Consider the following 27,156-nt stretch of genomic DNA (forward strand, 5'->3'; position numbering starts at 1 on the left):
TTTTTAATAGGCTGTCTAGGTTCCTTCCAAGGGCCAAGAATATTTTAATTTCATGGCTGCAGTCACCACCTACAGTGATTTTGAAGCCCAAGAAAATAAAATCTGTCACTATTTCCATTTTTCCCCCATCTAATTGCCATGAAGTGATGGGACTGAATGCCATGATTTTAGTTTTATGAATATTGAGTTTTAAGCAAGCTTTTTCATTCTCCTCTTTCACCTTCTTCAAGAGGCTCTTAAGTTCCTCTGTGAAGATAGCTATTATTCCATTTATAGTAGATGAGAAAATTTGGAGATCAGAGCTTAAGTAGTCAGTTCAGAAACCATGAGCTCTCACATCTGAATCTCCTGGTTCCAGTGAAAACCTTGCCGTGTTTGTAGATGAAGGGTGTCCTTGGATAAAGGAACACATGTCATCCTGGTTATTACAAGCTAGGCAAAAAGCTCTGTCTGCAACCAGCAGGGAGTAGGGAGGACCAGTGCTGCCCCCAGGTGTAGATAGACAGGTGCTTGGAAGTAAGAGGACAGGGATCTTTCTAACAGTTACTGGGGACTGGACTGAACTCAGAGATAGGTGCTTCCCTAGTGGCTCAGATGGTAAAGAATCTGCCTGCAATGCAGGAGACCCCAGGTTTGATCCTTAGGTTGGGAAGAACCCATGGAGAAAGGGGTGGCTAACCTACTCCAGTATTCTTGCCTGGAAAATGCCATGGACAGAGGAGACTGCGGGCCTCAGTCCATGGAGTCACAAAGACCAGGGATTGGGCTGGGAAGGGAATCAAAAAGGAGTGGCCCTTTCCAGAGCACCGGCAAAAGGTCAGCCTCACCATTGTGTGACATGGGATTCATACTGAAGACTACATCATAGCAGGCAAGGCTGCCTTTGCTTAAGACTAACATTAGCCTCATGGCAAACCCACTGTAGCACAAATGCTTGAGGGCTCAGCCTAATGGTTAGGGTGCTGGATTTTGAGTTGGAGAAGTTTGGTTTGAGTATCTCGGGAAACTCCAGAGTGAGTCATGAAGAGGAGCAGAGCAGTGAGCTCTTCAACAACTGGCTTCATGTTCACAGAGGCCATGCTTCTCCATCTGCCCTGGAACCTGGGTCATCAGGGCTCCAGGCAAAGGCCCTGGGAAGCACCATGTCTCTGGAGAACAAGATCATGTGGTTTGACTTGTCTCTGCCACAGAGACAGCAATAAAAAATGTTGAGACAGAGGGCTGATCAGAGACTCCACTGACACTTGAATCAAATGGTCCAGTTTGTCAGCTTTGTCACAGCACTATAGGCAGTGGCCTAGCTTCAGAACTTCCTTCTGGCCATCCACCTTCAGAAAGCAGCACAGCCTGCCCAGGCCCTGCTAAGATGAATGTCAAAGCACATAATAGGGACTTCCTTGGTGGCCCAGTAGCTAAGACTCCACATTCCCAGTGCAGGGAGCCTGGGTTCAATCCCTAGTCAGGGAACTAAATCCTACATGCCACGACTAAAAATGATCCTGAGTGCCACAGCTGAGAATCAGGATAGCCAAATAAATAAATCAACAATCTTTTTTTTGTTTTAAGGTACAGAATAAACACTTCATTTCCAAAGCTAGAAACAGTCCTTGGTTTTGTGGACAGGCAGCTGGGCAGATGCTCCAATGGGGCTTGTCAGTCCCCACTCCACCTCTGCCACCTCCCTTGGGTAGCTTGAAATTGACCATGGTGGGAGTATCTACATCGTGGAAACTGGCAAACATCACAAATCAGAACTTCTAATTTTCCAGAATGTTTGTTTTATAACATTGACCAACACATTCCTTTTAATTTTGGGTGCCCATAAAACAAAGCCTTCTTCTTTTTCTTTTTTTTTTTTTGCATATCACTGAAGCGGGTAGAAGGTCCTCAGATGTAACTCCAATTTCTGCTCACTTAATTTACTGTGGGTAGCAGCTGCTTTTGAGTTCTCTGCTAAAAGTGTTTATCCTTTGTAATTAAGAAAACATGTTGGAATTAGAACATTTCAACCCCCCTGAGACATCCTGAGTGAGAGTAATCCAAGTTTATGCTCTTAGAATCTTCATCAGGACGCACTGAGCTTAGTGCATGCAACAGAGGGGCTAAATTTGGGGCTGATTTTCCCAAGGTATGGACCACATGTTTTTCGTGCATATTGCATTGGGCCCAACATAGACACTTGAATCAATGATGATGACTGAGTTCACCCTAAATAGAAAAGAACCAAGAGGTGACAGTGATTAAGCTCTTGTTCATGACCCATAGATGAGTTTCGTATCAAGGTGTGAAAGCAGCGCCTCTGACCATAAACACAATGGTGCACGTGTCAGTACTCCTTTATCTCTGCCACGTGTCTACAGGGCTGCTGCCCCACAGAGCGCCCCACTGGCTTCAGGGAGACATGCAAAAACTGTTGTGATATTTGTTCTGGACTTTGTATCAAGATGCATCACTGCTGTCCTGCCAGGACCTTCTATGAGGATACTGGTCTGTCATCCTGAGCCTTCAGAGTCTTGGAGTGTTACAACTGTCTGCAGGGCATTTAGAGAGACCGGCCGTCTCCCCAGTTCTCTGTTCCAAACAAGAACAAGTGTCCCCTGGGCTCCAAACAAGCATGCTTGTATCCAAAGTCATTATCACACAGTCTCTTCAACTTTGGTGGTTCGGATGGTAAAGAATCTGCCTGCAGATTCTGCCAGAGACTGGGTTCAATCCCTGAGTTGAGAAGATCCCCTGGAGCAGGAAATGGTAACCCACTCCAGTATTCTTGCCTGGAGAATTCCATGGACAGAGGAGCCTGGTAGGCTACAGTCCATGGGGTTGCAGAGTCAGACATAACTGAGCGACTAACAGTACTCCTCAACTTGGTATTCCAGCCCTCTTAGTCATCCCAGTCTTTTCAGCCTGCTAGGGATGAGGAATTGACCACCCCATGCTGCCCCTTTACTGACTTTCTCACACTCATATTTTAGAAGTTCTGCTTTGTGATGTTTACATATTTTTTAGTGAACAAAGCAAGCTTTTTGCATATCACTGACACAGACAGAAGGTACCATAACAGGAAATACTGGGCATTTTCTCTGGTGTCCTGGACGGGGGCTAAGATCTAAAGTTGGCAACCAAAAGAACATGGGTCCATCAGGATGTTTTTAAGAAACGAAAGATGCAGCTAAAAATGGCTCTAACAATAAAGAAATATTTTTGTCTGAAACAGTAAGAATGTCTTCATTCTTTTGATAAGGAACTCCTCCATGTGTTGTCTCTGTTAAATCTGGATATGACACCTGGAATAGTCTACTCATGAAAAGATCTAGCCTGAGGACAATGTTCTAAGGCAAGAAGAAGCTACCACTTACACTATCTCGACTTTAAGAGTTAAAATGTCCTTCTCAGGCCCCAGATTTAGAAAAGTAGAATCATCATGACTGGTTAAGATAAGGAGGCTTTTCCCCTAAGGGCCAGTATAGCTCATCTGGTGCGCATGGCTGCGTGGAAGAGGTTGAGTGGTCTAATTCAATAGGGTTCTGTTAAAAAATGGAAATACAAGAGTGAATGTTGGGTGGGCAGCCTGCAGGATCCACTGTGTAGCTCCATTCTATGTCCAGAGTACCACCAGCAGCATGGCCACCTGCTCAAAGTGCTACCAGGAAGAACCCAATCAAAGAACACTCTCTCCTCCCCTTACCTCCAGTGAATGTAAGGAGAAGACCAAGAGAGAGGAGAGAACTTCAGAAGGTTGCCAGGTATATAAAAAACGCTCTTCCCTCTCCTCTTTTGAACACTGGCAAGCCACTAAATAGACAGGGTGCTTGAGGCTGCTGCAGCTTAGAGAAAGGGGAAACACGATGCTGAAAGAGGAGGTACCAGCAAGGCAGCCTGCTTTTCCACTGGTTGCCATGGCAACAACTTTTACCCATCTGCAGGTTGAGTGGACTCTGCAGGAGACAGCCAGGCTCAGTTGTCTCACCAGTGTGTCACCTCCAAAAGGGCTGGCGAGGGATAAGGTGACTCCAGCAACAAGTGGCTATGGAGTATGACCCTGTGGTAGAGGCTGAAGAGTTGTGGAAGGAGTTAATTCAGAGTCAGCTCTGCTACGTCTGCATTAAGGAGGTTCCTCGGGGTCTCCCTGAGAGAGCCAGCCCTGCCACACAGCAGGCATCCACAATGAGAGAAGCATCCATAGTAGAGACACAATGATGAGTAACAGGCTGGGTGGGGATTGCCACCCTGCCATGGAAGATGATGGTTCCAGCCTCCGTCTGCCTTTCCTGACAAGTTACACAAGCCTGGAAGAGGAACGGGGGAGGTAAAGGACATCCAGATTGTGCCTCGCTTACCCAGACCAAGCCCCTCTAGTCAAAGTTTTCACTGTCTGGGAGAGAGGAGAAGCGCTTTGGATTGTGCAAATACCGACTTTTTTCAGTACATAGAGCAAAGATTATTTGAATAACAAAAAAATGGCAAAAAGAAGTTATGGAGTCTGAGCAAGATGCCTTACACAGCAAGAAAGAGAGTAGAGTTAGAAGCTGGTGACAGTGGTGGGGGAGGGGGTGGTTCTTTAGACACCAGCAACTTGACTGACACTCCACCATGAACGTAGAAGGGAGGCAGGGTGCTGCCTGACTCTAAACTTCAAAAATATCCACATTCCACATCCTCCCACCATACACAAAAATAACACAAAATGGCTTAAAGACTTATATATGAGATAAGACACGATAAAACTCCTGGAAAAGAACACAGGCAAAAGGTTTTTTGACATAAATCATTACAATGTTTTCTTAAGTTGGTCTCTGAAGGCAATCAGTTCAGTTCAGTTCAATCACTCAGTCGTGTCTGACTCTTTGCGAGCCCATGAATTGCAGCATGCCAGGCATCCCTGTCCATCACCATCTCCCGGGGTTCACTCAGACTCAGGTCCATCGAGTCGGTGATGCCATCCAGCCATCTCATCCTCCGTCATCCTCTTCTCCTCCTGCCCCCAATCCCTCCCAGCATCAGAGTCTTTTCCAATGAGTCAGCTCTTCACATGAGGTGGCCAAAGTACTGGAGTTTCAGCTTTAGCATCATTCGCTGCAAAGAAATCCAAGGGTTGATCTCCTTCAGAATGGACTGGTTGGATCTCCTTGCAGTCCAAGGGACTCTCAAGAGTCTTCTCCAACACCACAGTTAAAAAGCATCAATTCTTCGGCACTCAGCCTTCTTCACAGTCCAACTCTCACATCCATACATGACCACAGGAAAAACCATAGCCTTGACTAGACGGACCTTAGTCGGCAAAGTAATGTCTCTGCTTTTGAATATGCTATCTAGGTTGCTCATAACTTTTCTTCTGAGGAGTAAGTGTCTTTTAATTTCATGGCTGCAGTCACCATCTGCAGTGATTTTGGAGCCCCAAATAATAAAGTCTGACACTGTTTCCCAATCTACTTCCCATGAAGTGATGGGACCAGATGCCATGATCTTCGTTTTCTGAATGTTGAGCTTTAGGCCAACTTTTTCGCTCTCCTCTTTCACTTTCATCAAGAGGCTTTTTAGCTCTTCACTTTCTGCCATAAGGGTGGTGTCATCTGCATATCTGAGGTTATTGATATTTCTCCCAGCAATCTTGATTACACCTTGTGTTTCTTCCAGTCCAGCGTTTCTCATGATGTACTCTGCATAGAAGTTAAATATGCAGGGTGACAATATACAGCCTTGACGTACTCCTTTTCCCATTTGGAACCAGTCTGTTGTTCCATGTCCAGTTCCAACTGTTGCTTCCTGACCTGCATACAGGTTTCTCAAGAGGCAGGTTAGGTGGTCTGGTATTCCCATCTCTATCAGAATTTTCCACAGTTGATTGTGATCCACACAGTCAAAGGCTTTGGCATAGTCAAGAAAGCAGAAATAGATGTTTTTCTTGAACTCTCTTGCTTTTTCCATGATCCAGTGGATGTTGGCCATTTGATCTCTGGTTCCTCTGCCTTTTCTAAAACCAGCTTGAACATCAGGGAGTTCACGGTTCACATACTGCTGAAGCCTGGCTTGGAGAATTTTGAGCATTACTTTACTAGCATGTGAGATGAGTGCAATTGTGAGGTAGTTTGAACATTTTGTGACATTGCCTTTCTTTGGAATTGGAATGAAAACTGACCTTTTTCAGTCCTGTGGCCACTGCTGAGTTTTGCAAATTTGCTGGCATATTGAGTGCAACACTTTCACAGCATCATCTTTCAGGATTTGAAACAGCTCAATTGGAATTCCATCACCTCCACTAGCTTTGTTCATAGTGATGCTTTCTAAGGCCCACTTGACTTCACATTCCAAGATGTCTGGTTCTAGATTAGTGATCACATCATCATGACTATCTGGGTCATGAAGATCTTTTTTGTACAGTTCTTCCGTGTATTTTTGCCACCTCTTCTTAATATCTTCTGCTTCTGTTAGGTCCATACCATTTCTGTCCTTTATCGAGCCCATCTTTGTATGAAAAGTTCCCTTGGTGTCTCTAATTTTCTTGAAGAGATCTCTAGTCTTTCCCAATCTGTTGTTTTTCTCTATTTCTTTGCATTGATTGCTGAAGAAGGCTTTCTTATCTCTTCTTGCTATACTTTGGAACTCTGTATTTAGATGCCTATATCTTTCCTTTTCTCCTTTGCTTTTCACCTCTCTTCTCTTCACAGCTATTTGTAAGGCCTCCCCAGAGAGCCATTTTGCTTTTTTGCATTTCTTTTCCATGGGGATGGTCTTTATCCCTGTCTCTTGTACAATGTCATGAACCTCATTCCATAGTTCATTAGGCACTCTATCTATCAGATCTATGCCCTTAAATCTATTTCTCACTTCCACTGTATAATCATAAGGGATTTGATTTAGGTCATACCTGAATGGTCTAGTGGTTTTCCCTACTTCCTTCAATTTCAGTCTGAATTTGGTAATAAGGAGTTTATGATCTGAGCCACAGTCAGCTCCTGGTCTTGTTTTTGTTGACTGTATAGAGCTTCTCCATCTTTGGCTGCATAGAATATAATCAATCTAATTTCGGTGTTGACCATCTGGTGATGTCCATGTGTAGAGTCTTCTCTTGTGTTGTTGGAAGAGGGTGTTTGCTATGACCAGTGCATTTTCTTGGCAAAACTCTATTAGTCTATGCCCTGCTTCATTCCACATTCCAAGGCCAAATTTGCCTGTTAGTCCAGGTGTTTCTTGACTTTCTACTTTTGCATTCCAGTCCCCTATAACAAAAAGGACATCGTTTTTGGGTGTTAGTTCTAAAAGGTCTTATAGGTCTTCATGAAATCGTTCAACCTCAGCTCTTTCAGCGTTACTGGTTGGGGCATAGACTTGGATAACTGTGATATTGAATGGTTTGCCTTGGAGATGAACAGAGATCATTCTGTCATTTTTGAGATTGCATCCAAGTACTGCATTTTGGACTCTTTTGTTGACCATGATGGCTACTCCATTTCTTCTGAGGGATTCCTGCCCTCAGTAGTAGATATAATGGTCATCTGAGTTAAATTCACCCATTCCAGTCCATTTTAGTTGCTGATTCCTAGAATGTCGATGTTCACCCTTGCCATCTCTTGTTTGACCACTTCCAATTTGCCTTGATTCATGGACCTGACATTCCAGGTTCCTATGCAATATTGCTCTTTACAGCATCGGATCTTGCTTCTATCCCCAGTCACATGCACAACTGGGTATTGTTTTTGCTTTGGCTCCATCCCTTCATTCTTTCTGGAGTTATTTCTCCTCTGATCTCCAGTAGCATATTGGGCACCTAATGACCTGGGGAGTTCCTCTTTCGGTATCCTATCATATTGCCTTTCCTACTGTTCATGGGGTTCTCAAGGCAAGAATACTGAAGTGGCTTGCCATTCCCTTCTCCAGTGGACCACGTTCTGTCAGACTTCTCCACCCTGACCCGCCCATCTTGGGTTGCCCCACAGGCATGGCTTGGTTTCATTGGGTTAGACAAGGCTGTGGTCCTAGTGTGATTAGATTGGCTAGTTTTCTGTGAGTATGGTTTCAGTGTGTCTGCCCTCTGATGCCCTCTTGCAACACCTACCATCTTACTTGTGTTTCTCTTACCTTGGACGTGGGGGTATCTCTTCTTGGCTGCTCCAGCAAAGCACAGCCACTGCTCCTTACCTTGGATGAGGGGTATCTCTTTACCGCCACCGTTCCTGACCTTCAACGTGGGATAGCTCCTCTAGGCCCTCCTGGGCCTGCGCTGCCACCGCTCCTCGGGTGGCTCCTCCCAGCTGCCGCCCCTGGCCTCGGGCTCGGGGTGGCTCCCCAGGGTCACCACCCCTGGCCTCGGGCGCGAGGTGGCTTCTCCTGGCCCCTGACATCAGACGCAGGGTGTCTCCTCTAGGCCGCCCCTGACCTCGGACTCGGGGTAGCTCGTCTCGGCTGTTGCCCCTGACCTTGGACGCGGGGTAGCTCCTCCCAGCCGCTATATATATATCTCCATATTCCTGTTAGGACTTCCCTGGTGGCTCAGATGGTAGAGCATCTGCCTACAATGTGAGAGACCCAGTTTCGATCCCCGGGTCAGGAAGATCCTCTGGAGAAGGAAATGGGAACCCACTCCAGTACTCTTGCCTGGAAAATCCCATGGATGGAGGAACATGATAAGCTACAGTCCATGGGGTCGCAAACTTTCACTTTCATAATCCTGTTATCTATGTCTCGACATAGTGGAGGAAAGAGAGGGTGTAATGAATTGAGAGAACAGTATTGAGATATATACATTACCATGTTTGAAATAGATAGTTAATTGGAAGTTGCGCTATAGCACAGATAGCTCAGCCTGGTGCTCTGTGACAGCCTAGAGGGTGGGATGTGGTGGGAGGGAGGTTCAAGAGGGAGGTGACATGTGTATACCTATGGTTGATTCATGTTGATGTATGGCAGAAACCAACACAACATTGTAAAGCAATCACCTTCCAGTTAAAAATAAATTAAAAATGAAACAAAAAGTCTACAAATAATAAATTCTAGAGAGAGTATGGAGAAAAGGGTATGCTCCTACACTGTTGATGGGAATGTAAGTTGGTATACAGTAACCCCTGAAAACAGCATGGAGGTTCCTCAAAAAACTAAAAATGGAGTTGCCATTTTATCCAGCAATCCCACTCCTAGGCATTCAAACTAGAATGCCTTTTCTAGTTTGAAAAGATCCATGTACCCCAAAGTTCATAGCAGCACTATTTACAATAGCCAAGATACGGTAACAACCTAAATGTCTACTGACAGATGTTAGGTAAAGAAGATATGGTGTATACAAATGATGGAATATTACTCAGCCATAAAAAGAATGAAAGAGTGCTATTGGCAGTAATATGGATGGACCTAGAGATTAATGCTTAAGTGAAGCAAGTCATAAAGAGAAAGGCAAATATTATACAGCATTACTTATATGTGGAATCTAAAATATGACACGAATAAACTTGTTTACAAAATAGAGACAGACTTACAGACATAGCAAACAAACTTACAGTTATAAAAGGGAAGGGGGACAAAAAGGGAAGGGGGAGGGATAAATTGGGAATTTGGGACTAGCAGATACAAACCACTATATATAAAACAGATAAAACAAGGTCCTACTGTATAGCACAAGGAACTGTATTAAATATCTTATAATGTACCATAATGAAAAGAATATGTATGTATAACTGAATCACTTTGCTATACACTGGAAACTAACACAACATTGTATATCATTTCCAGCCCTGGTGCAACACACAGTTATTGAGAATAAATATAACTGAAGCCATAGGAATAGGGCTAGAGGAAAAAACTTTAAATATCCAGGTACAGCCAATGATGAAGGAAGTATTCATTTGGAATACAAAATTAAAATCTTTAAAAAGGTGTTAACCGGTGAACTTCAGACTCCTAGTTGGGTGGGGAGGTGGTGAGGGATTACAAAGGGTCCTCAAATCTATCTTTTGAAAGGTGGGGTGGAGTGAGGCAAGAGATGTAATTGCAAAGAATGTCAGGATCCACAGAAGAGCTGATGCATATTAGGACAGTGAGAAGCTTCTAGAATACCAATGACATAATCAATTTTCTGTCCTGAAAAGATGATTCTGGCTGCAGTGTAGGAAATGGGTCAGAAGGGAGATGGAAAGAGAGCAGTTAATGGGCCACTACAGGAGTTCTAACAATGGTGGTTTGGAGTAAGGGGTGGCGATAAAAGTGAGGAAAGTAGGCAAAGCCAGATACAAATGGCTGCTCTTGGAGATAAAAATGGAGATTAAAGGTTCATATACTCAAAGCTATGGCTTTTCCAGTAGTCACGTACAGATGTGAGAGTTGGACCAAAAAAACAAGCTGAGTGCCAAAGAACTGATGCTTTTGAACTGTGATGCTAGAGAAGATTCTTGAGAGTCTCTTGGACTGCAAGAAGATCAAACCAGTCAATCCTAAAGGAAATCAACTCTGAATATTCATTGGAAGGATTGATGCTGAAGCTGAAGCTCCAATACTCTGGCCACCTGATTCGAAGAGCCAACTCACTGGGAAAGACTCTGATGCTAGGAATGATTGAAGGCAGAAGGAGAAGTGAGCCTCAGAAGATGAGATGGTTGGATGGTATCACCAACTCAATAGACATGAGTTTGAGCAAACTCTGGGAGATAGTGAAAGACAGGGAAGCCTGGTGTGCTGTAGTCCATGTGGTCACAAACAGTCGAGCAGGACTTAGCAACTGAACAACAACAACAAGGGAGAGGAAGGAATTAAAGATGACTTATTGGTTTCTGATCAACTAGGTGAATGATTTCATTTACTCAGACTTGGAATACTGGAGGTAAAGCAGATTTTAAACCAAGTTCAGTTTGGGATATGATTGGTTAGAGGAATCTCAGAGGCTTCTATGTAGCCATGACCACCAGACTATTGAATAGATACTGATGTGAGTGGACTTCCATCTAAATTGGAAGTAGGGAAGAGACAAGTTTGCCTTGGGGGAAACTGCACAGTAAGAAGAGAATGTTAAAGTCTGGTTAGAGAAAGAGCAGACACTGACAAAGGAATACAAGGACAAGAGGATTATCTAGGGACACCTGGGGCTGTAGAACATTAGACATTACAAAGTGATACACCGAAACCTTCTAAGTTAAATAAAGGTGCTCTTGCTGGAAACTGTTGACTTTTATTCTTAGCATCCAGAACCCCATCCATACATGGCGATAACATAAATGTATTGACAGCTAAGATAAAGGGCTTCCCTGGCGGCTCAGTGGTAAAGAATCTGCCTGCTAATGCAGGAGGCACAGGTTCAACCCGTGAGTTGGGAAGATCCCCTGGAGAAAGAAATGGCAACCCATCCCAGCATTCTTGCCTGGGAAATCCCATGGACAGAGGAGCCTGGTGGGCTACAGTCCATGGGGGTTGCAAAAGAGTTGTACATGATTTAGTGACTCAACAACAACAAGCTAAGATAAAAAGGCAGATGATGAGTTAATCTGTTCATTATAGACTCTGAACAGCAGAAAGAGAATGACCTTTTTGTTACAGCTCACTGGGCTGAGCTGGAAAACTTGACCATCACTTTGACATTGGTAGGGGATAGCCTCACTGTTCTCAGAAAACTTTCTAATCTCAGAAGCTTCACACTCAGCTGCTGCTGGGCCTAACGTGACTGCAGAGCAGAGAACTGATGCACAATCTGATTTTGCAATCTCAGGGCCAAGAAGTTGGACAGTGCCCAGAATTTGTTGGATTACTTCAAAGTTTTAGGGGTTTTTCTCCCCTCTTTGAGGAACATTTCAGCCTAATGAAGAAACCCACAATATTTAATTTCTTTAAAAAGCAATCAACCAAAATCAGATAAAGCTTTGAACACAGAAATAATAGGCAACATAGCCCTCTTGTCAGTACTGCGGGATCTTTACCGGTGGGCCTGCCTTTCCCTTTCAGCAGGCTGGTTTGGTAAGTAACATCGCCACCTAGCAGTCTTCTGGAAAAATCACCACCCGAGTACAGAGGAAAGATTTAGACAGTTTAGATTTGTCTGGGATTCACTATATGTGAGATGAATTTGAGCAAAACTTGAAATATGAATGTAATTACCTTTGAAAATAGCTTTTCCTCAAATATGGGTATTGAAAGGATTGTCTGATAAACAACCTTATAACAGGCTGTGATAAGCAATTCCGTCAAGACGAAAACGATGGCAAAAGGCAAAACAGTCAATTGATAAAACCTCAGTACATTCGTAGCTAATACAAGCCTCCACTGGTGGCTTCTTAGGGAAAAGACATCAGTAATTTTGTTCAAAGTGTATAGTGGGGAACAGTTTTTTGGCCAGAGAGCCTTTACATAAGAAATCACATGTGTTTAATGGAAACCTAAGTGACATTTTAATTCATGTCAGGAGCTTGACTCACAAACTAAGCCGAAGTTGCTTCTAAAAAAGACGAATAAGCACTTGAAAATCTGCTGGACCAGACTGTACCTATAGTCAACACTAATGTTATTATACACTTAAAAATTAAGAGGATAGATTTCACGTTGTGTTCCTATCACAATAAAACAAATTCAAAATAATAAACTTTTGTGTTTTCACAAAGGTAAAAAATCGAACATTTATTGAGTGCTTACTGTTTGCCTAAACACTGAGCGAAGCACTTTTCCATCACTGGTAGGCTCCCTGTGTTGCTCTTGTTTAGTTGCTAAGTTGGGTCCGACTTTCCGACCCCATGGACTGTAGCCCACCAGGCTCCTCTGTCCATGGGATTTCCCAGGCAAGAGTACTGGAGTGGGTTGCCATTTCCTTCTCTGGGGAATCTTCCTGGTCTAGGGATTGAACCCAAGTCTCCTGCAGCTGAGCCACCAGGGAAGCACCAGGGAAGCCCCTATAGGTCTCTCCAAGAAGGTGTCTCTGTTACTAGTGCCAATGGCACAGAGGAACTGAACCATGGGGACAGTGTAAGGCAGGTAAGTCTTACAGTGAGGATGCAAACCCAGACAAGTCTGATTTCAGAACCTGAGCTCTTACCTGCTAGGCTATAATACTTTCCTGCTATGCTAAAAGGCTGAAGTAAATGTCAGATGTGCAGCAAGTTAAAACACTAGTTAACAGAATAGAGAAAGTTTCTCTTTTCTAGTCAAGTTGCTTTTGAAATGGGATGAAAGAAAATGCTCTCAATTTGGTCACAATGGCATTTGTCTCCTATGATATTACAAGCTGCTTAAAAATTACCAGGATTTTATCCCTTGAATCATTTAAAACTCTGCCCTGGATCCTCTGTTCAATGCCTTTAACTAGCTAGACTGGTAGGTACTTTGACCAATCATGCTGTCTCTTTAGTGACATTTTGCTATTTTTTAAAGATTTTTTTTTTGGATGTGGACCATTTTTAAAATCTTTATTGAATTTGTTACAATATTGTTTCCGTTCTGTGTTTTAGTTTTTTGGCCGTGAGACATGTAGCTCCCCAACCAGGTATCAAACCCACACCCCCTGTGCCGGAAGGTGAAGTCTTAACCACTGGCCCACCAGGGAAGTCCCTCATTTTGCTTTTTGATATCTTGAGAGAGAATTCCCTTCCTGTACCTGTCACGGCTGTGCCTTTAGCCATGTGAGTCTGTCTGTCCTGTCCAATTTCACAAAAGGGATCTGAGTATCATACCCTGAGGGGATGACTTGTGCAAATATTTCTCTGCAGGTAATTTGTATATTGCATATGGCTCATGCAATACAGATCAGTGCTTCTCAGACTTTAAGGTTGCATTTAAATCACCTAGGAATCTTGTTAAAATGTAGGATCTGAGATTCTGCCTTTGTAACAAGCTCTTAGACAAAGCAAATGATGCTAGTCCGTAGACCACAATTTCAGTACCAAGGTGCTCAAGTATTCTTGCTGGGAAATCCTTGGACAGAGGAGCCTGGCAGGCTACAGTCCATGGGGTTGCAAAGAGTCAGACATGACTAACTGAAAAAACAACAATAACTCAAAACTACCCAGTTTTCCTTGGGTCTAAGAGAAAATCTGGTTTGATTCCAAAGTCAGGGAGAAAAAAAAAAAAAACCCTCCCTATCATTTTCTCATTTTCCCTAAGTTTGTATATATATGATCATAAGAAATCAGATTTGATATAAACCAAGTTAGGTTTTTATGTATTCAAACAAAGGTATCTACAAAAATTACTTTTTACCTAAAAAATTTCCACGTGGGCCCTAAATCTATGGTTTCAAAACATTTTTTCTTCTTGGCTTCAAAGTTTTTGAAATGTATATCCCTATTGTAAATGAGGTCATGGAGAATTTGATTTGAAACTTCTAGAACCATCTGGCTACTAAAGAGCTGCCCATTCTCCAATCCAATCTTGGGGCAGGCAAGTATAAAGTTTCTTTGGTCAGTATACGCTAAATCACAAACTCTGGACAATAAAAGGAACAAAATCAGATTTTAGAACTGTTGTGAAATTAGCTCCTTGACAGTCCTTTTTAAATAAGAGCCAACTGTGGAATTTCCTGGATTTATTCAGAGTTCTTTTTCAGTTACCTTTGTTCCTACGCTCTTCCTGTTACTGTCAGCATCTCTCATTTTTGTTCTGACAAGGAGATATGCAATCTCCATAACAGAGGCAAATGGAAAACTCCTACACTTGGGTCCCAAACTCAAATTGCACAAGCGGCCACAAATGAAATGAATGAGACATAGTCAGAAATTGATCACATCAAAAGAAAAACAAATCATTCCCTGAAAATTCAATATAAATGACCAGAATAATGTTATTCAGCCGAGGGATGCATTAGTAGAAGAACAGTGCCTACGACAAAGGAGGTGATGGGTTTCCTCTGTTTTGTATTGGCAAAGCTATATTTGGGCTAGTGTGGTGTTCAGAAGTGTGTGCATGCAAGAGTGTGTATGAGAGAGAGTCAGAGAAGGCCTAGTGAGACAGAAGGAGGGGCAGTCATGATTTTAGGAGAAACAAAGAAAAAGATGAACAGATTTCAAAAAGATAATCCAGCTGGTGGTTTATCTTTCTGAAGATAAATGATTGTAAAAAATATGGTGAGAAAGCTTCAAACTGTCATAGATTAAAAGGATATTTACCTTTGAAATGTGTTCATTTGGGTTTTAGAGTGAAAGTTAAACCTATTGATAATGGATGAATGGGTGGACACACAGGCCATTGACTGAACACATTCTAGGTGCCATGCACTCTGTCAAGAATTCTAAATAGACTACATGATTTTATTCTCCAAAAACAAATCCTTTAAAATTAGTATTATCCTCATATGAAAACTGATAATTCTGAGGCGTAGCAAACTAAAGTCATTGACCATGTGACTCCATACTTTGTACTGTTAACATCCAGTTCACAACCCTGTGCAGTGACCAATCATTGGAAGTTCACTGCTCAGATCTCCCTCAAAGAAACACCTTGCTGGCCAACTGGCAGAAGTGCAGTCAGCCGACAGTCTCCAGCTGCTGACACCCTCAGGCTCTGCCTCAGCTTTCTACCAGTGACCGTGCTGCTTCTGAGAAGCCCCTGCCAGTGACTGGACATGCCAGTGTTGGGGTAGAGGGGATGGTAGGGCTGGATCTCTGCCCACCATGGAGCTCATTTGATGGACAGTCTTCTCTTGGGAGCTCCTGTTGAGTTGTCCCAGACTGTCAGATCAGTGTTGCAATCAGACGAGTGTTGCCTCACTGGGCAAACCCACCCCTGTCTCCTCCGCACTTTGATCTATCCTAGGAGTTAGTTGGTCTTCCCAGGTGGCTCAGATAGTAAACAATCTGCCCACAGTATGGGAGAACCAGGTTCAATCCCCAGGTCAGGAAGATCCCCTGGAGAAGGGAATGGCTACCCACTTCAGTATTCTTGCCTGGGAAACCCCATGGACAGAGAAGCCTGGCAGGCTACAGTTTACGGTGTTGCAAAGAGTTGGACACGACTGAGCAACTAACACATACATATAGGAGTTAGTCAACAAGGAAAAAAAAAGGAAGAAAGAAATTTCTTCTCCTCCAACATCCATCTCAGCATCTGTTTCCTGGGAGGCCCAATTCACACACCGTATCTTCAAATATTTGGAGTCCCATCACATGAAAGAGCAAGTGCTTTTATACAGTGGTAAGCGGTTGAATTAGTATTATAAAGTGACTGGAACAGTAGGGAAGTGGCTTTTATATACACAGAAGGAAGAACTTTCTAACAACTGTTGTTGTTTAGTCGCTAAGTCATATATGATTCTTTGCAAACCTGTGGACTATAGCCCGCCAGGCTCCTCTGTCCATGGGATTTTCCAGGCAAGGATACTGAAGTGGGTTACCATTTCCTTCTCCAATTCTAACAACTAGAACTGCCCAGACAGTGAAATGGGCTGACTCAAGACTGATGAGTTCCTGGTCACCACAGTCATTTGGGCCAGTTGGAGGACTGCTTGGCATATGAAGGCTGTATGCCATTACTATTATTCCCCATCCCATACACACGGGGGCATCTAACATGCTGAACATCCACAGTGCTGAGTAGCAAAACTCAAATTAATTAATTAGGAAGCCACACCAGGAGGACCAAACCTCTGAGTTCTCAGTGGCTCCAAGCTTCTGGGTTCACACATCCACACTTGTAGACTTCCAGGGCAGCCCAGAGGTGCTCCCGGACAGATCAGCCTTTGCCCATATATTTTTCTTATTCTTTTCATTAATCAAAGTGCTCTAACAAGTGAGTTAAGACTGTGGTTCATTAGGTCCATGGGCTATTTGGCCGGATCAAAACCAAACTGCACACATGCTTTATTAAACAGACTGTAATACGAGGTTCAGTTATTTGATGAAATTCTAATGATGCCCTCCACAGACACCTGGTTCTCAAGGTCAATACCTTGCATACCAGAGCTAGAAAGATTCTCCTTTTCAGAGCTGTTATTAAAATTCTTCTCCCTTCAAGACACACCCACATCAATGAGGGGATACCCACTTGTCCCCTTCCAGGACTTCTATGATGGTGAGATTACTTAAGTAATCATATATTTCAGATAGTGAAATAAGGTGTGGGAAAGTCTGATAGAAAAATAGTAACCTAGTCAGCATAGGGATTTGTCTATAAGGAGATATTTATTATGTCTACAAATATCTACTGAGCACCTATCAAAGGTTAGGGAAGCTTGCAGGTGCTAGAAACACAATGATGTGCCTGACAAGTTTCTGATTTCCTGGAGGATCTATTCAGATGCCATTGGGACAGCCCACTGATCCTTCATTGAGAGCAGTAAGCAAAGCCACAATTCCTGAGTGTGAACCTACAGAGAGAGTGCCGGGGAGTCTCCAAACTTCCCTCTCTCCCATCTCCAAATTCCAGCAGCATCCCTGCCATTTAGAGTCCACATTTTCAAGAAATACTTTATTATACTACTAGTGCTCTGAAGCAAATGCATAAAATTCGCAAGAGGGGTTTAAAAAAAAAGCAAGCTCAGCATATTGGGGAGCTTCTAAAACTGATGATGCAGCTGACCTCCTGGAGACAAAGGCAGTGGGAGGGCTTTACTGGTCTAAATAAATAGGAGTCTCTGGGCTGAGAACCCACAGTGTGGATCTGAAGCTGAAGCGGGAACTCCACCTTGAGGCAGAATGAGGTTCACCCCTGGAGCTCTGCTTCTTACGCTGCTGGCCTTCAGCCTCTCTCCTGTCCACGGTGAGAACCTTCACTTGTGTTATCATTTGTTCTTTGAGCTCAAATGGTCTTCAGCCATTTCAATTTTTTTTCCAATTGGAAAATGAGGGGAAGTGTGAATGAAGAGGGGGAAACTGCTCAACTGCTCCTAGATTTCTAAAAGTAAGGTGTTCAGAGATTCAACTCTTAGAGGCTGGAAACATTTGTATGTTTCTCCGGCGGAGATGCCAGAGGTCCCAAGTCCGTGAGACTGACACTCGGCTGCCTATTCCTGGCCTTTTTCAGATGCCACTCTGCCTATAACTCATTTTTTCCAGATATCTCTTCTTTACTTTGCCTCTCAACGCTACCCCTTTTTGATCAAACGCTATTGACTCCAACCCATTGGTCTCCTGCAGAGATAGTCTAATACAATTTTTTAGGGTCAGCTCTGACAAGAAACATTGCAAGTACAACAGGAGTACTTGGGTACACACTTTCTGCCAAGAAGCAGACTTCCAAGTCTAAACGGGGAGGATTTCTTTGTGTAAATAGGTAAATATCTAGCTGAAAGGTAAAGTTTTATGCAACTGAAGGGATCATGAGAGTCCACCAGGAATTATCATGTGTAGGATGAGATACTTTGCTCAGGTGTAGAGGACCAGTTTTTGTTCTTAAAATGTGGGGATTTTTTTCCCGATTTTAACCCTGTTTCATGTCATTTCATTCTTTAACACCCTCATCCCTTTCTCCTTCTAGGAAGCTTTTCCATGGCTGCTGGCAAAGTCCTCTGTTCTCATTCATGCAGTTTGGACCTTGGGGGAAATACAGCATTCTGCGATACTTTAGTTTTTGTTCCTTTGTTTCCCCTACTAAAGTGTAAACACCTTGAGAGCCTGGTTCCTTTAATTGCAATTCTGTGTCCAGCGGAGTGGTGGGCACTAGGGTTAAAGAAAGTAGAATTCCTTAAAGTGCATAAGACAGGTTACCTATTAAAGTAACTAGCACATTTTTTGTTGTTGAATACAAACAGTTGAATTTTTATTATTGGCAGTTTTTGATAATGGTTTGCAACTGAGTTAGAGGACCAACATATTAAACAAAAACAAAAAATACCTTCATGGTATTTCCTTAGAGAAAGAGGGTGAGTTGGGAGAGTAGGGAGTAATGATAAGAAAGAGCTTGATAGAGTTACAACTTGATAATGCTCTGGGAGACTCAGTTAACTAGTTCATTTCTGGTTCTTTATGTATTGGGAGTGAAGATTGATCAATTTTATGTTGCATGAATTATAACTGAGTTGTAAGTTCCCACAGTGGCTGTTCTCAAATTTTATTATATGGGCAACCACCTGAGTATCAATATAATGCTGTCACAAATTTTAATAGCTATTGTGTTTTTAAAAAGCTGATTTTATTTTTAAGGTTTTGATAGAAAATGTTTGAAAATAAGCCAAGACAAGCAGAAATGCACAAACTAAAGGCGTATCAGTGGAAGTATTGACTTGAAATGTTTAAATCTTCAAATGCACAGTATGAGAGATTACTGATTAATTCTAGTTGTGAATTATATGCCAAAGGGATTAAAGTAACTGATTCTGTGTTTATAGGTGTTCTGGAGACCAATAACACAAACTTAAAGTGTAAATGCATTGGAAAGATTTACAACTATTTCCCCATTCAGCTCATTGAAAGACTTCAAATCATCCCCCGTGGGCGTGGATGTCCAAACACAGAAATCATGTAAGTTGCAATAAAAAATAATGTATGATTCCTCAAAGTGATTAATTTGGAGTGTTACCAGCAATTAATTCTCAAACTAATAATGAGAATCAGTAAAATTGTTAAGTACATACTTTGTGGGGGTAGGGGTGAGGTGCTAGCTAACGCACATGTTTCGTGAACATTCATTCACTGTATTCTTTCAAGAGCCCTTTCAGATATATCTGTTGTTACCATTCCTTTACAAATACAGAAACTGAGGCTTGGGGAAGCTAACTAACTTCCCTGAGACATACCACTCGACAAGGACAGAACCAAGATTCTTCTCTATTCCGTCAAAATCCAATTGCCAGCAGAAGCAGACAATTTGTTCCCCAGAAGTTAAAGTGCAAGAGAATAAGTACCCACATCAGTCCCTGGTCAGAATGTCTGTCTATCTTATGGAATCATCCTTTAGGTTCTGTCAACTGTGAACCCCTAACTCTGCTTTAAAAATTAGGCTAAGGGGACAGTAATGGCTACAAGAAATTTAATAGACATTTTCTTTTATTGAGATGGTATATCCCCTTTCAATAAGCCCTTTCCTGTACTCCCAGAGACATCTGTGGAATCCTTTATTAGGGCATTTTCCACGGCATATCAAATGAGACGAACATTGCATGTAAAGCCCCTAGTACAGTTCCAGACAGAGTAATAAATGTTCAGTAATTGTTAGCTGTAATTATTTGGCATCATTGTGTTGAAACATTCAGGTTTGTTTGTCTGTTTTTCTCTTTTATTCCATCAGAAAATAAGTTCTTTACAGATAGGAATCAGACATTATTCATTTCCCTATTCCTGATGTTTATCCCTTTCTTTTCAGATGGGAGAGGGTCAACAAATGTTGGATTGACTATTTTTAAGGGAGCTGGTAGATCTTTTAACTATCACTGCCTAGAACTGTGATTTCTTCTTCCTGGATCCACCTTGAATGAACCAAGGTGCCCCGCAGCACCTTGAACTACAGTCAGAGCATCCTTCTCAGGGCAGCCCTGGCTTGGCTTTCATTAGCAACTCTTCCCTTGGTTGCTTTAACCTTTGGAAACATTTGTAAGCAGCTACTTTTTGTTTGGGCTTCCCTGGTGGCTCAGATGATAAAGAATCTGCCTGTAATGGGGGAGACCTGGGTTCGATCCCTGGGTTGGGAAGATGCCCTGGAAAAGGGAATGGCCACCCACTCCAGTATTCTTGCCTGGAGAATCCCATGGACAGAGGGGCCTGGCGGGCTACAGTCCACGGGGTCGCAAAGAGTCAGACACAACTGAATGACAAAGCACAGCACATTTTGATATTAGGGCTTTGGGTTTCAGACTAGTTGTGCTTAACTTGTAATAAAGAAGCATTCAGTTCAGTTCAGTTCAGTCGCTCAGTTGTGTCCGACTCTTTGCGACCCCATGGGATAGCAAAAATAAGTAGGGACATTTTTCATTAGAAAGACATTACATTTTTACTACTATCATTAACAATAAAAATTCTGACTAAACCATGATTATTGCCCTCCAACTTGGAGATGTGAAGTGTAGTCATGACCTATTTAGGAGTAATTCCTCTGGCTGTCTAGAGCATCAGTTCCCAGTCTTTTTGGCACCAGGGACTGGTTTCATAGAAGACAGTTTTTCCACCGACCAGAGTTGGGGGATGGCTTTGGGATGATTCGAGTGCATTACATTTACTGCACACATTATTTCTATTATTATTACATCAACTCCACTTCAGATCATCAGGTATTGGATCCCAGAGGTTGGGAACCCCTGGTCTAGAGAACAGAGGCTTCCTTCTGTTTTTTTATTGCCAGTTTCTCTGTCATGAGTCAAGTCTCTCATCTCTCTACCAGGGGAAGTAATACACCCTAATTTTCTCTACTTAAACCTCAATTGTTTTAAAGTGATAAAAATTTATCTTCTCACCAGAGTCTACATTTCTGAATTTTAACCAGATATACAAGCAAAAGTTGCAAATAATTATAAAAAATTCATGGCAGTCAGTAGTGAAAATACTCTAGTCCAGACAGTCAGAAATCTGTATTTCTATCATGAATTCAGAAACCAAATTGGAAGGCTCTGGCCAAGAGCCCAACAGGTCTATGACCTCTGATTCTGTAGTTTTCAATTACAAGAGTAGAGTTTCAAAGCTAGATGGATGGATCTTTGCCATCTGTCATTTTATAGCTAACATGAGACTCATCATGAAATCACGTTTTGTTCAAAGTCACCCCAATGGAGAGTAGACTCTCCCAGTTTGCTGTTACCTGGTAAACCTCATTTCTTTCACTGCTGGTAAGACATTTTGGCACTTGGTAACCATTCAGATATGCCCAGGTGGAGCAGCGGCTAAAACTGGGGGTTATGGAGTCAGCCAACCTTTATTTGAATCCTGCTTTATCATGCATTTCTTGTGCAATCTTGGACAAGTTATTTAAAGTCTTCTTGAGGAAGCCTCAAGTTCCTCATCTGAAGGTGAAGAAATAGTATTTCCTTTAGCATAGGATTGTTGTGAGATTAATTGAGATAATTCATATTACCTGCTGAGCATAGTGGCTGGCACATTTTAACTGCTTGATCAATATCAATGGATGATTATCCCTACTGCCTTTGCTGTTGCTTAATTTTCAGAACATTGAAAGTCTTGCTCACTGATGGTTCCATCAAATGCAGATGTCACTCAGAGCAATCGGCTCTGTAAACCTCTCCCACAGTAAATTTCATTGGATTTTTTTTTCACATAAAAGGTCTTTAAGAGAGAGTTTTCTTTAGTCTATTTTGTTTTCCCAAGCTCAGTGGACAAACACATTTTAAAGATATTATGATACAGCTTTTGGAGAGGGAAATGGCAACCCACTCCAGTACTCCTGCCTGGAGAATCCCATGGACAGAGGAGCCTGGCAGGCTACAGTCCATGGGATCACAAGAGTTGGATAAGATTTGGTGACTAAATGGGCTCCCTGGTGGCTCAGCTGGTAAAGAATCCACCTGTAATGCAGGAGACCTGGGTTTGATCACTGGGTTGGGAAGATCCCCTGGGGGAAAGGCCCATGGGAAAGGCCCATTCCAGTATTTTGGCCTGGAGAATTCCATGGACTGTATACTCCATGGAGTCACAGAGAGTCAGACACGACTGAGTGACTTTCACTTTCACTTTAGCAACTAAACCAACGTCTTAAAACTTCAGGAGTGAGCCAAACTTGGAGTCAGTTATTTGTTCCATCTCCAATTCATGTAAAGGTTGTCAGCAAAATACTAACCTCTGACAACTGAGAGTCTGTCAATTCATATTCAATTCCACCAACTCACACAAACAGTGAGTCTCAAATGGGGTTTTTCTTAATGATCAGACTTCATGCTGCAAATCACCTGCTTCACATCTAAAACTTCCCACCTCCAAATACACCTCATGTGGGAATCTTTATTTTTATACTCAACTCTTTCCTAAAATGCAGGACTGATTGCTTTATTTTTATTTATTTCCCCCCAGAGTCTGGATGAACAAAAAGCCAGTTATCTGCTTGAACCCTCAAGCCAAAAGGACACAAACACTAGTGAAATTGTTAAGGTGAGTCAGGCATATCCACAGTTTGTAGATTTCAATTGTACTGAAGAGTTTCCTTTTTCCAGATAGTCAAAATGGGGATCACTTTAAATTTATGAAACACTACTAAGACAAATACCTGTTCTTCACTATTATTACTTATCAGATGGAGTCGAGATGGGTCATTCTGGCAGCTCAGTAAACTAAACTGGAAACCAGTGCGCACAAAATTCCTTATTTGAAATCTCCAGGGGAAAGCCAGTTTCTGGCAAGTCTTTCTCTAAGCCTGACTCTCTTGTTTTATTTTTGTTTTCTCACAGCAAACATATTTTGTCAACTTCACCAGCTCCACTGGTTAAGAAAAGGAGTGCCTGATGCCAATATTCCCATCAAGGACACCTGTGTTCCCTCATCATTCCTGCTCTGGGTTTTAGTTTTGTGTTTGGTTGAATCTTTTCCAGAAAAAGATCATCCTCATCTGCTTTATTTTAAAAATACGGTACCCTACAAACTCAGAATTTGGAGGAGTCATTAAGGAGGAGTTTCTTTAAGGCTAGTTCCTTCATTATAAATGATAAAGGTTACTTTCAATACTATACCTGTTGTTGAATGCTGAATTTTCCTACAAAACAAGTGGCTTGAATTAAGGAGGAAATGATGGAATGCATTTCAATCATTTTATACCCTAAGAATAGCAAGCCTCCATAAGAGATTTAAAAAGCTGCCTGGGAAACCCATGGAATTTTAGCCTTACAAGGAACAGAGAGTTCACATAATAGACATCCTTCATTTAAAAGCTCACTATTGAGAGAAAAAAGGTCCTTCTACTTTTAAAGAGTTTCTTTATAAGATTTACTCTCACAGATAAAGCTTAAGAACACTTAAAGACCCCCAGACTTAAATTCATAAAATTTTCAGGAAAAGCATTTAAAGGATGATATTTAGATGTATTCTTTCATGCATTTACATGTATTCTTTCATTCTTTCATGCAAGTTCATCAAAGTTCAATGCATGAACTTTCATGAACTTTTTTTTAAAATCACATCTTTTGCACAGACTTTTTTTCCTTTTTCTTTTGGTCTTTGGAGTTCAATTCTTTAATGCTTTCTATTAATCTAATGCTGTTCAATAAACTTAAGCAAATGTTTCATTTAACTATGAGCAATTCATTCTTAATGGAGCATTTTTTCAGAGGACTGCTCCTGAAACCATTTACCTCAAACCCAGCCAAAACTCAGTTTAGGACTGGAATTCACATGGCCAGGGCTTGAACCCAGCCAAAACCCATGATCTTCCAACCGAGATCACAGACTGGTTTCAGGACCTAATGAAGTTCATGTTCTTGATGTCTCATAGCAGAAAGAATTCAGTGAGAGACTAAGAGATAGCTAAGAAGCGGATTTATTCAGAGAGAAACACATTCCACAGATAGAATGTGGGCCATGGCAGAGGGCAAGTTAGTGGTCCCAAAATGTGGCATGGTTAGTTTTTATGGGGTGGGTAATCTCATAGACTGAGTGGGAGGATTATTCCAACTATTTTGGGGAAGGAATGGAGATTTTCAGGAGCTGCCCACTCTTTGGTCTTTTGATGGTGCCTTGGGACTGTCATGGTGACTCTCAGTGTGCCATTTAGCTTGCTGATTGAGGATCAAGGTCTAGTTGAAGTTGACTTGTCTGCCATCTTGGACCCATGTAATTCTAATTGGTATGTGTTGTGTCCTGGGGCTATGCAATTCTTTCAAAAGTTGTTCCCTGCCCGCTTCCCTCCTGTTTCACTCCCAGCATGCTCAGGTTCCAAGCTCTATTTGGTTCCCTCTTTTATTTTTTGCTTTTGATTTTTAGATTTATTTTTACTAAAGTTTCTTGGGAGGGAGTAAAGAGTATCTATAAATGCTACATTTTCTGTTGTCCACAATTCAATGTTTACTTCTTTATTCCTAATACACACACACACACACACACACACACACACACACGCAAGGATTATAAAATGCCATCAAAATCCTGCATTCATTCTTTAGTTTGATTTTGACCTTTTTGAGAATTTAGCTAGCATTCAGGGCACTCAAAAAAAAAAAACCCCAAACTTACTCTTGCAATATTAGGTGGGTTAACACCCTGGGTTTGCATATGTAGAAGCTGAGACAAGAGGGGTTAAGTTACATGCTCAAGGCCTTACAGCCACTAAACAGCAAGTCAAAATTTGGTGCCAGACTGCCTGGGTTCAGAATCCCTGATTCTAACACCTCCACTAAACTGATTTCATATAGGGTAGGTACCATCAGCTTCATTTTACAGAAGCAGGAACTAAGTCAAAGAGATATTCACGAGTTCCAAGTCACATAATTAGTAAGAAACAAACCAGAATTGAACCCAGGGCCACCTGACTCCTAAGCTAATGCTCCTAATTGTGACACTACACTGCCTAAAGTCTTCTTGCCCCTAAATGTGTTTTTTACTCCAATTCCTCACCTCCTCCCCTCCTTTCCAAGACCAATCAGAGCCAGAAAAAGGATGGGAGTTCCAGGATGTTCAGGCCTCCACCTGAGTTGGCATATCTATTGAGCGTGACCCAGGGGGATTGGACAAGTGGGAGGGCAAACGCAGAATGAAATGTAAAAATCAGGGCCCTCAAGGACTTCTAAACTTGCTTAAAAAAAAAAAAAAAAAAACAAACCTAAGCACCCATTCCTCAAAATTCACAGTAGATTAGGGGTGTTTGGCCTGATTTAGAACAGGAATAGTAACCCATAATTAGATGCAGGATAACTTGAGTCAGTTAATTGAGTGAGGAAAAGGGATCCTTAGCTGATCTGAATGGGTTGGGGTCTAGAAGGGAGAATGGTGAAACAGTAAGGCAGAATTTAGGCCATTCATGTCTATATAAATATGTTGTTGTTGTAGTTTGGTTGCTAAGTCATGACTGACTCTTTTGCGACCCCATGTACTGGAGCCCACCAGGTCCCTCTGTCCATGGGATTTCCCAGGCAAGAATACTGGAGTGGGCTGCCATTCCCTTCTCCAGGGGATCTCCGTGACCCAGGGATTGAACCCGCATCTTCTGCATTAGCAGGTGGATTCTTTACTGCTGAGCCACCAGGGAAGCCCACACACATACATATAAACACATGAATTATTTAAAATCCATATAAGATAGAACTGAAGAGAAAATACAAACTGATCCTGACCAAAGCAGAATGTTCAACTCTGGAAAAATGGAATAAGAAGCTGTAAGGCCAAGCTACACAGGATCTTAGATGGAGAAAACAGGGAACCTTAATGAAGTGAGTTGAGCCCCACTGGCTCTGCCCACACTCCTCTGAGCAGCAGAGGCCCAAGGGCGGAATCATCTTGATTCTCCAAAGGAAGCAGAATTCTCCTTTGTTTCAACTGAGGGAGCTCAGCCCCACCTCACTAGGAAATGGGCTTCCCAAAACGATGAGTTCTGTCCTAGGGTTTTCCTCTTCCCGCTGCCTTCCTTTCTACAATTCTCCCCTCTCATATGACATTTTACAGCTCCCAGCTCTAGGTAAGGATTGGCATACAGCCTAGGCTTTACTTGCTCTGAGATGACATTTAGAGGTACTTTGGAACAGAATGAGTGGTCGACAAAAAATCTGGTAGCATTGAGAAAAAGAGATGGGCCGTGAATCAGAAAGGTAATATTTGAGAGACATGCCCTTTTGTGACCCTCAAGGACAGAAGTTCTCTTGTGTAGTCTCTGTGAGAAGCAGCATCTGGAAACTTTTTAAAATATATATTTCTCAAGCTCTTCTCCAAACCTAATACATAAGACACTCAGGAGTTGGGCCCAGCAATTTGTAGTTAACAAACTGTGGTATAATAAAAATTATATTTGGTCCTTGTCCCTGGTATAGCGCTCCAAAAACCCTTGGAATTGCCTGGCTGATAGGAGTGTTTTTGTTATTCACAATGAGCCCTGTTCAAACACATCCAATTTTATTCTAGTGAGGTGACTATTGGTGAACTCCTGAATAACTTCAGGGTCAGGGATGGTTGCCAGAAGAACCAACCACGGTATTAGAGGGTTGAACTTTCTGGTTGAGTTCAGTCATCAGTGGCCAATGGTTTAATCAAGCATGCCCCATAATGAAACCTCCGTAAAAACTCCTAAGCAACAGCATTTGGAGAGCTTCTGGGTTGGTGAACACACTGAGATGCTGGGAGGGTGGTGCATCCAAAGAGGGTATGGAAGCACCTCCTCCCCAACACCTTATCCTAGGCAACTCTATTTGGTTAT

The 27,156-nt window shown here is 42.3% G+C and overlaps 1 protein-coding gene across 1 annotated transcript; it reads left to right on the plus strand.

Moving 5' to 3' along the window:
- On the plus strand, window positions 17,537-24,048 carry CXCL13 (C-X-C motif chemokine ligand 13). The gene is made up of 4 exons (XM_005681804.3): window positions 17,537-17,649; window positions 19,217-19,349; window positions 22,839-22,916; window positions 23,213-24,048. Exons 1-4 carry the CDS (start codon window positions 17,586-17,588, stop codon window positions 23,265-23,267), a joined length of 330 nt encoding a protein of 109 aa, XP_005681861.1. The 5' UTR covers window positions 17,537-17,585; the 3' UTR covers window positions 23,268-24,048.

This window comes from Capra hircus, chromosome 6 (assembly GCF_001704415.2).
Source record: "Capra hircus breed San Clemente chromosome 6, ASM170441v1, whole genome shotgun sequence".
Lineage (NCBI taxonomy): Eukaryota > Metazoa > Chordata > Mammalia > Artiodactyla > Bovidae > Capra > Capra hircus.

Bases quoted from the DNA above. Each gene is read 5' to 3' on its own strand.
- CXCL13 (XM_005681804.3), top strand. From the start codon at position 17,586: ATGAGGTTCACCCCTGGAGCTCTGCTTCTTACGCTGCTGGCCTTCAGC. The intron at 17,650-19,216 runs GTGAGAACCTTC...CTGTGTTTATAG, and splicing joins CAGCCTCTCTCCTGTCCACG to GTGTTCTGGAGACCAATAAC. The intron at 19,350-22,838 runs GTAAGTTGCAAT...ATTTCCCCCCAG, and splicing joins TGTCCAAACACAGAAATCAT to AGTCTGGATGAACAAAAAGC.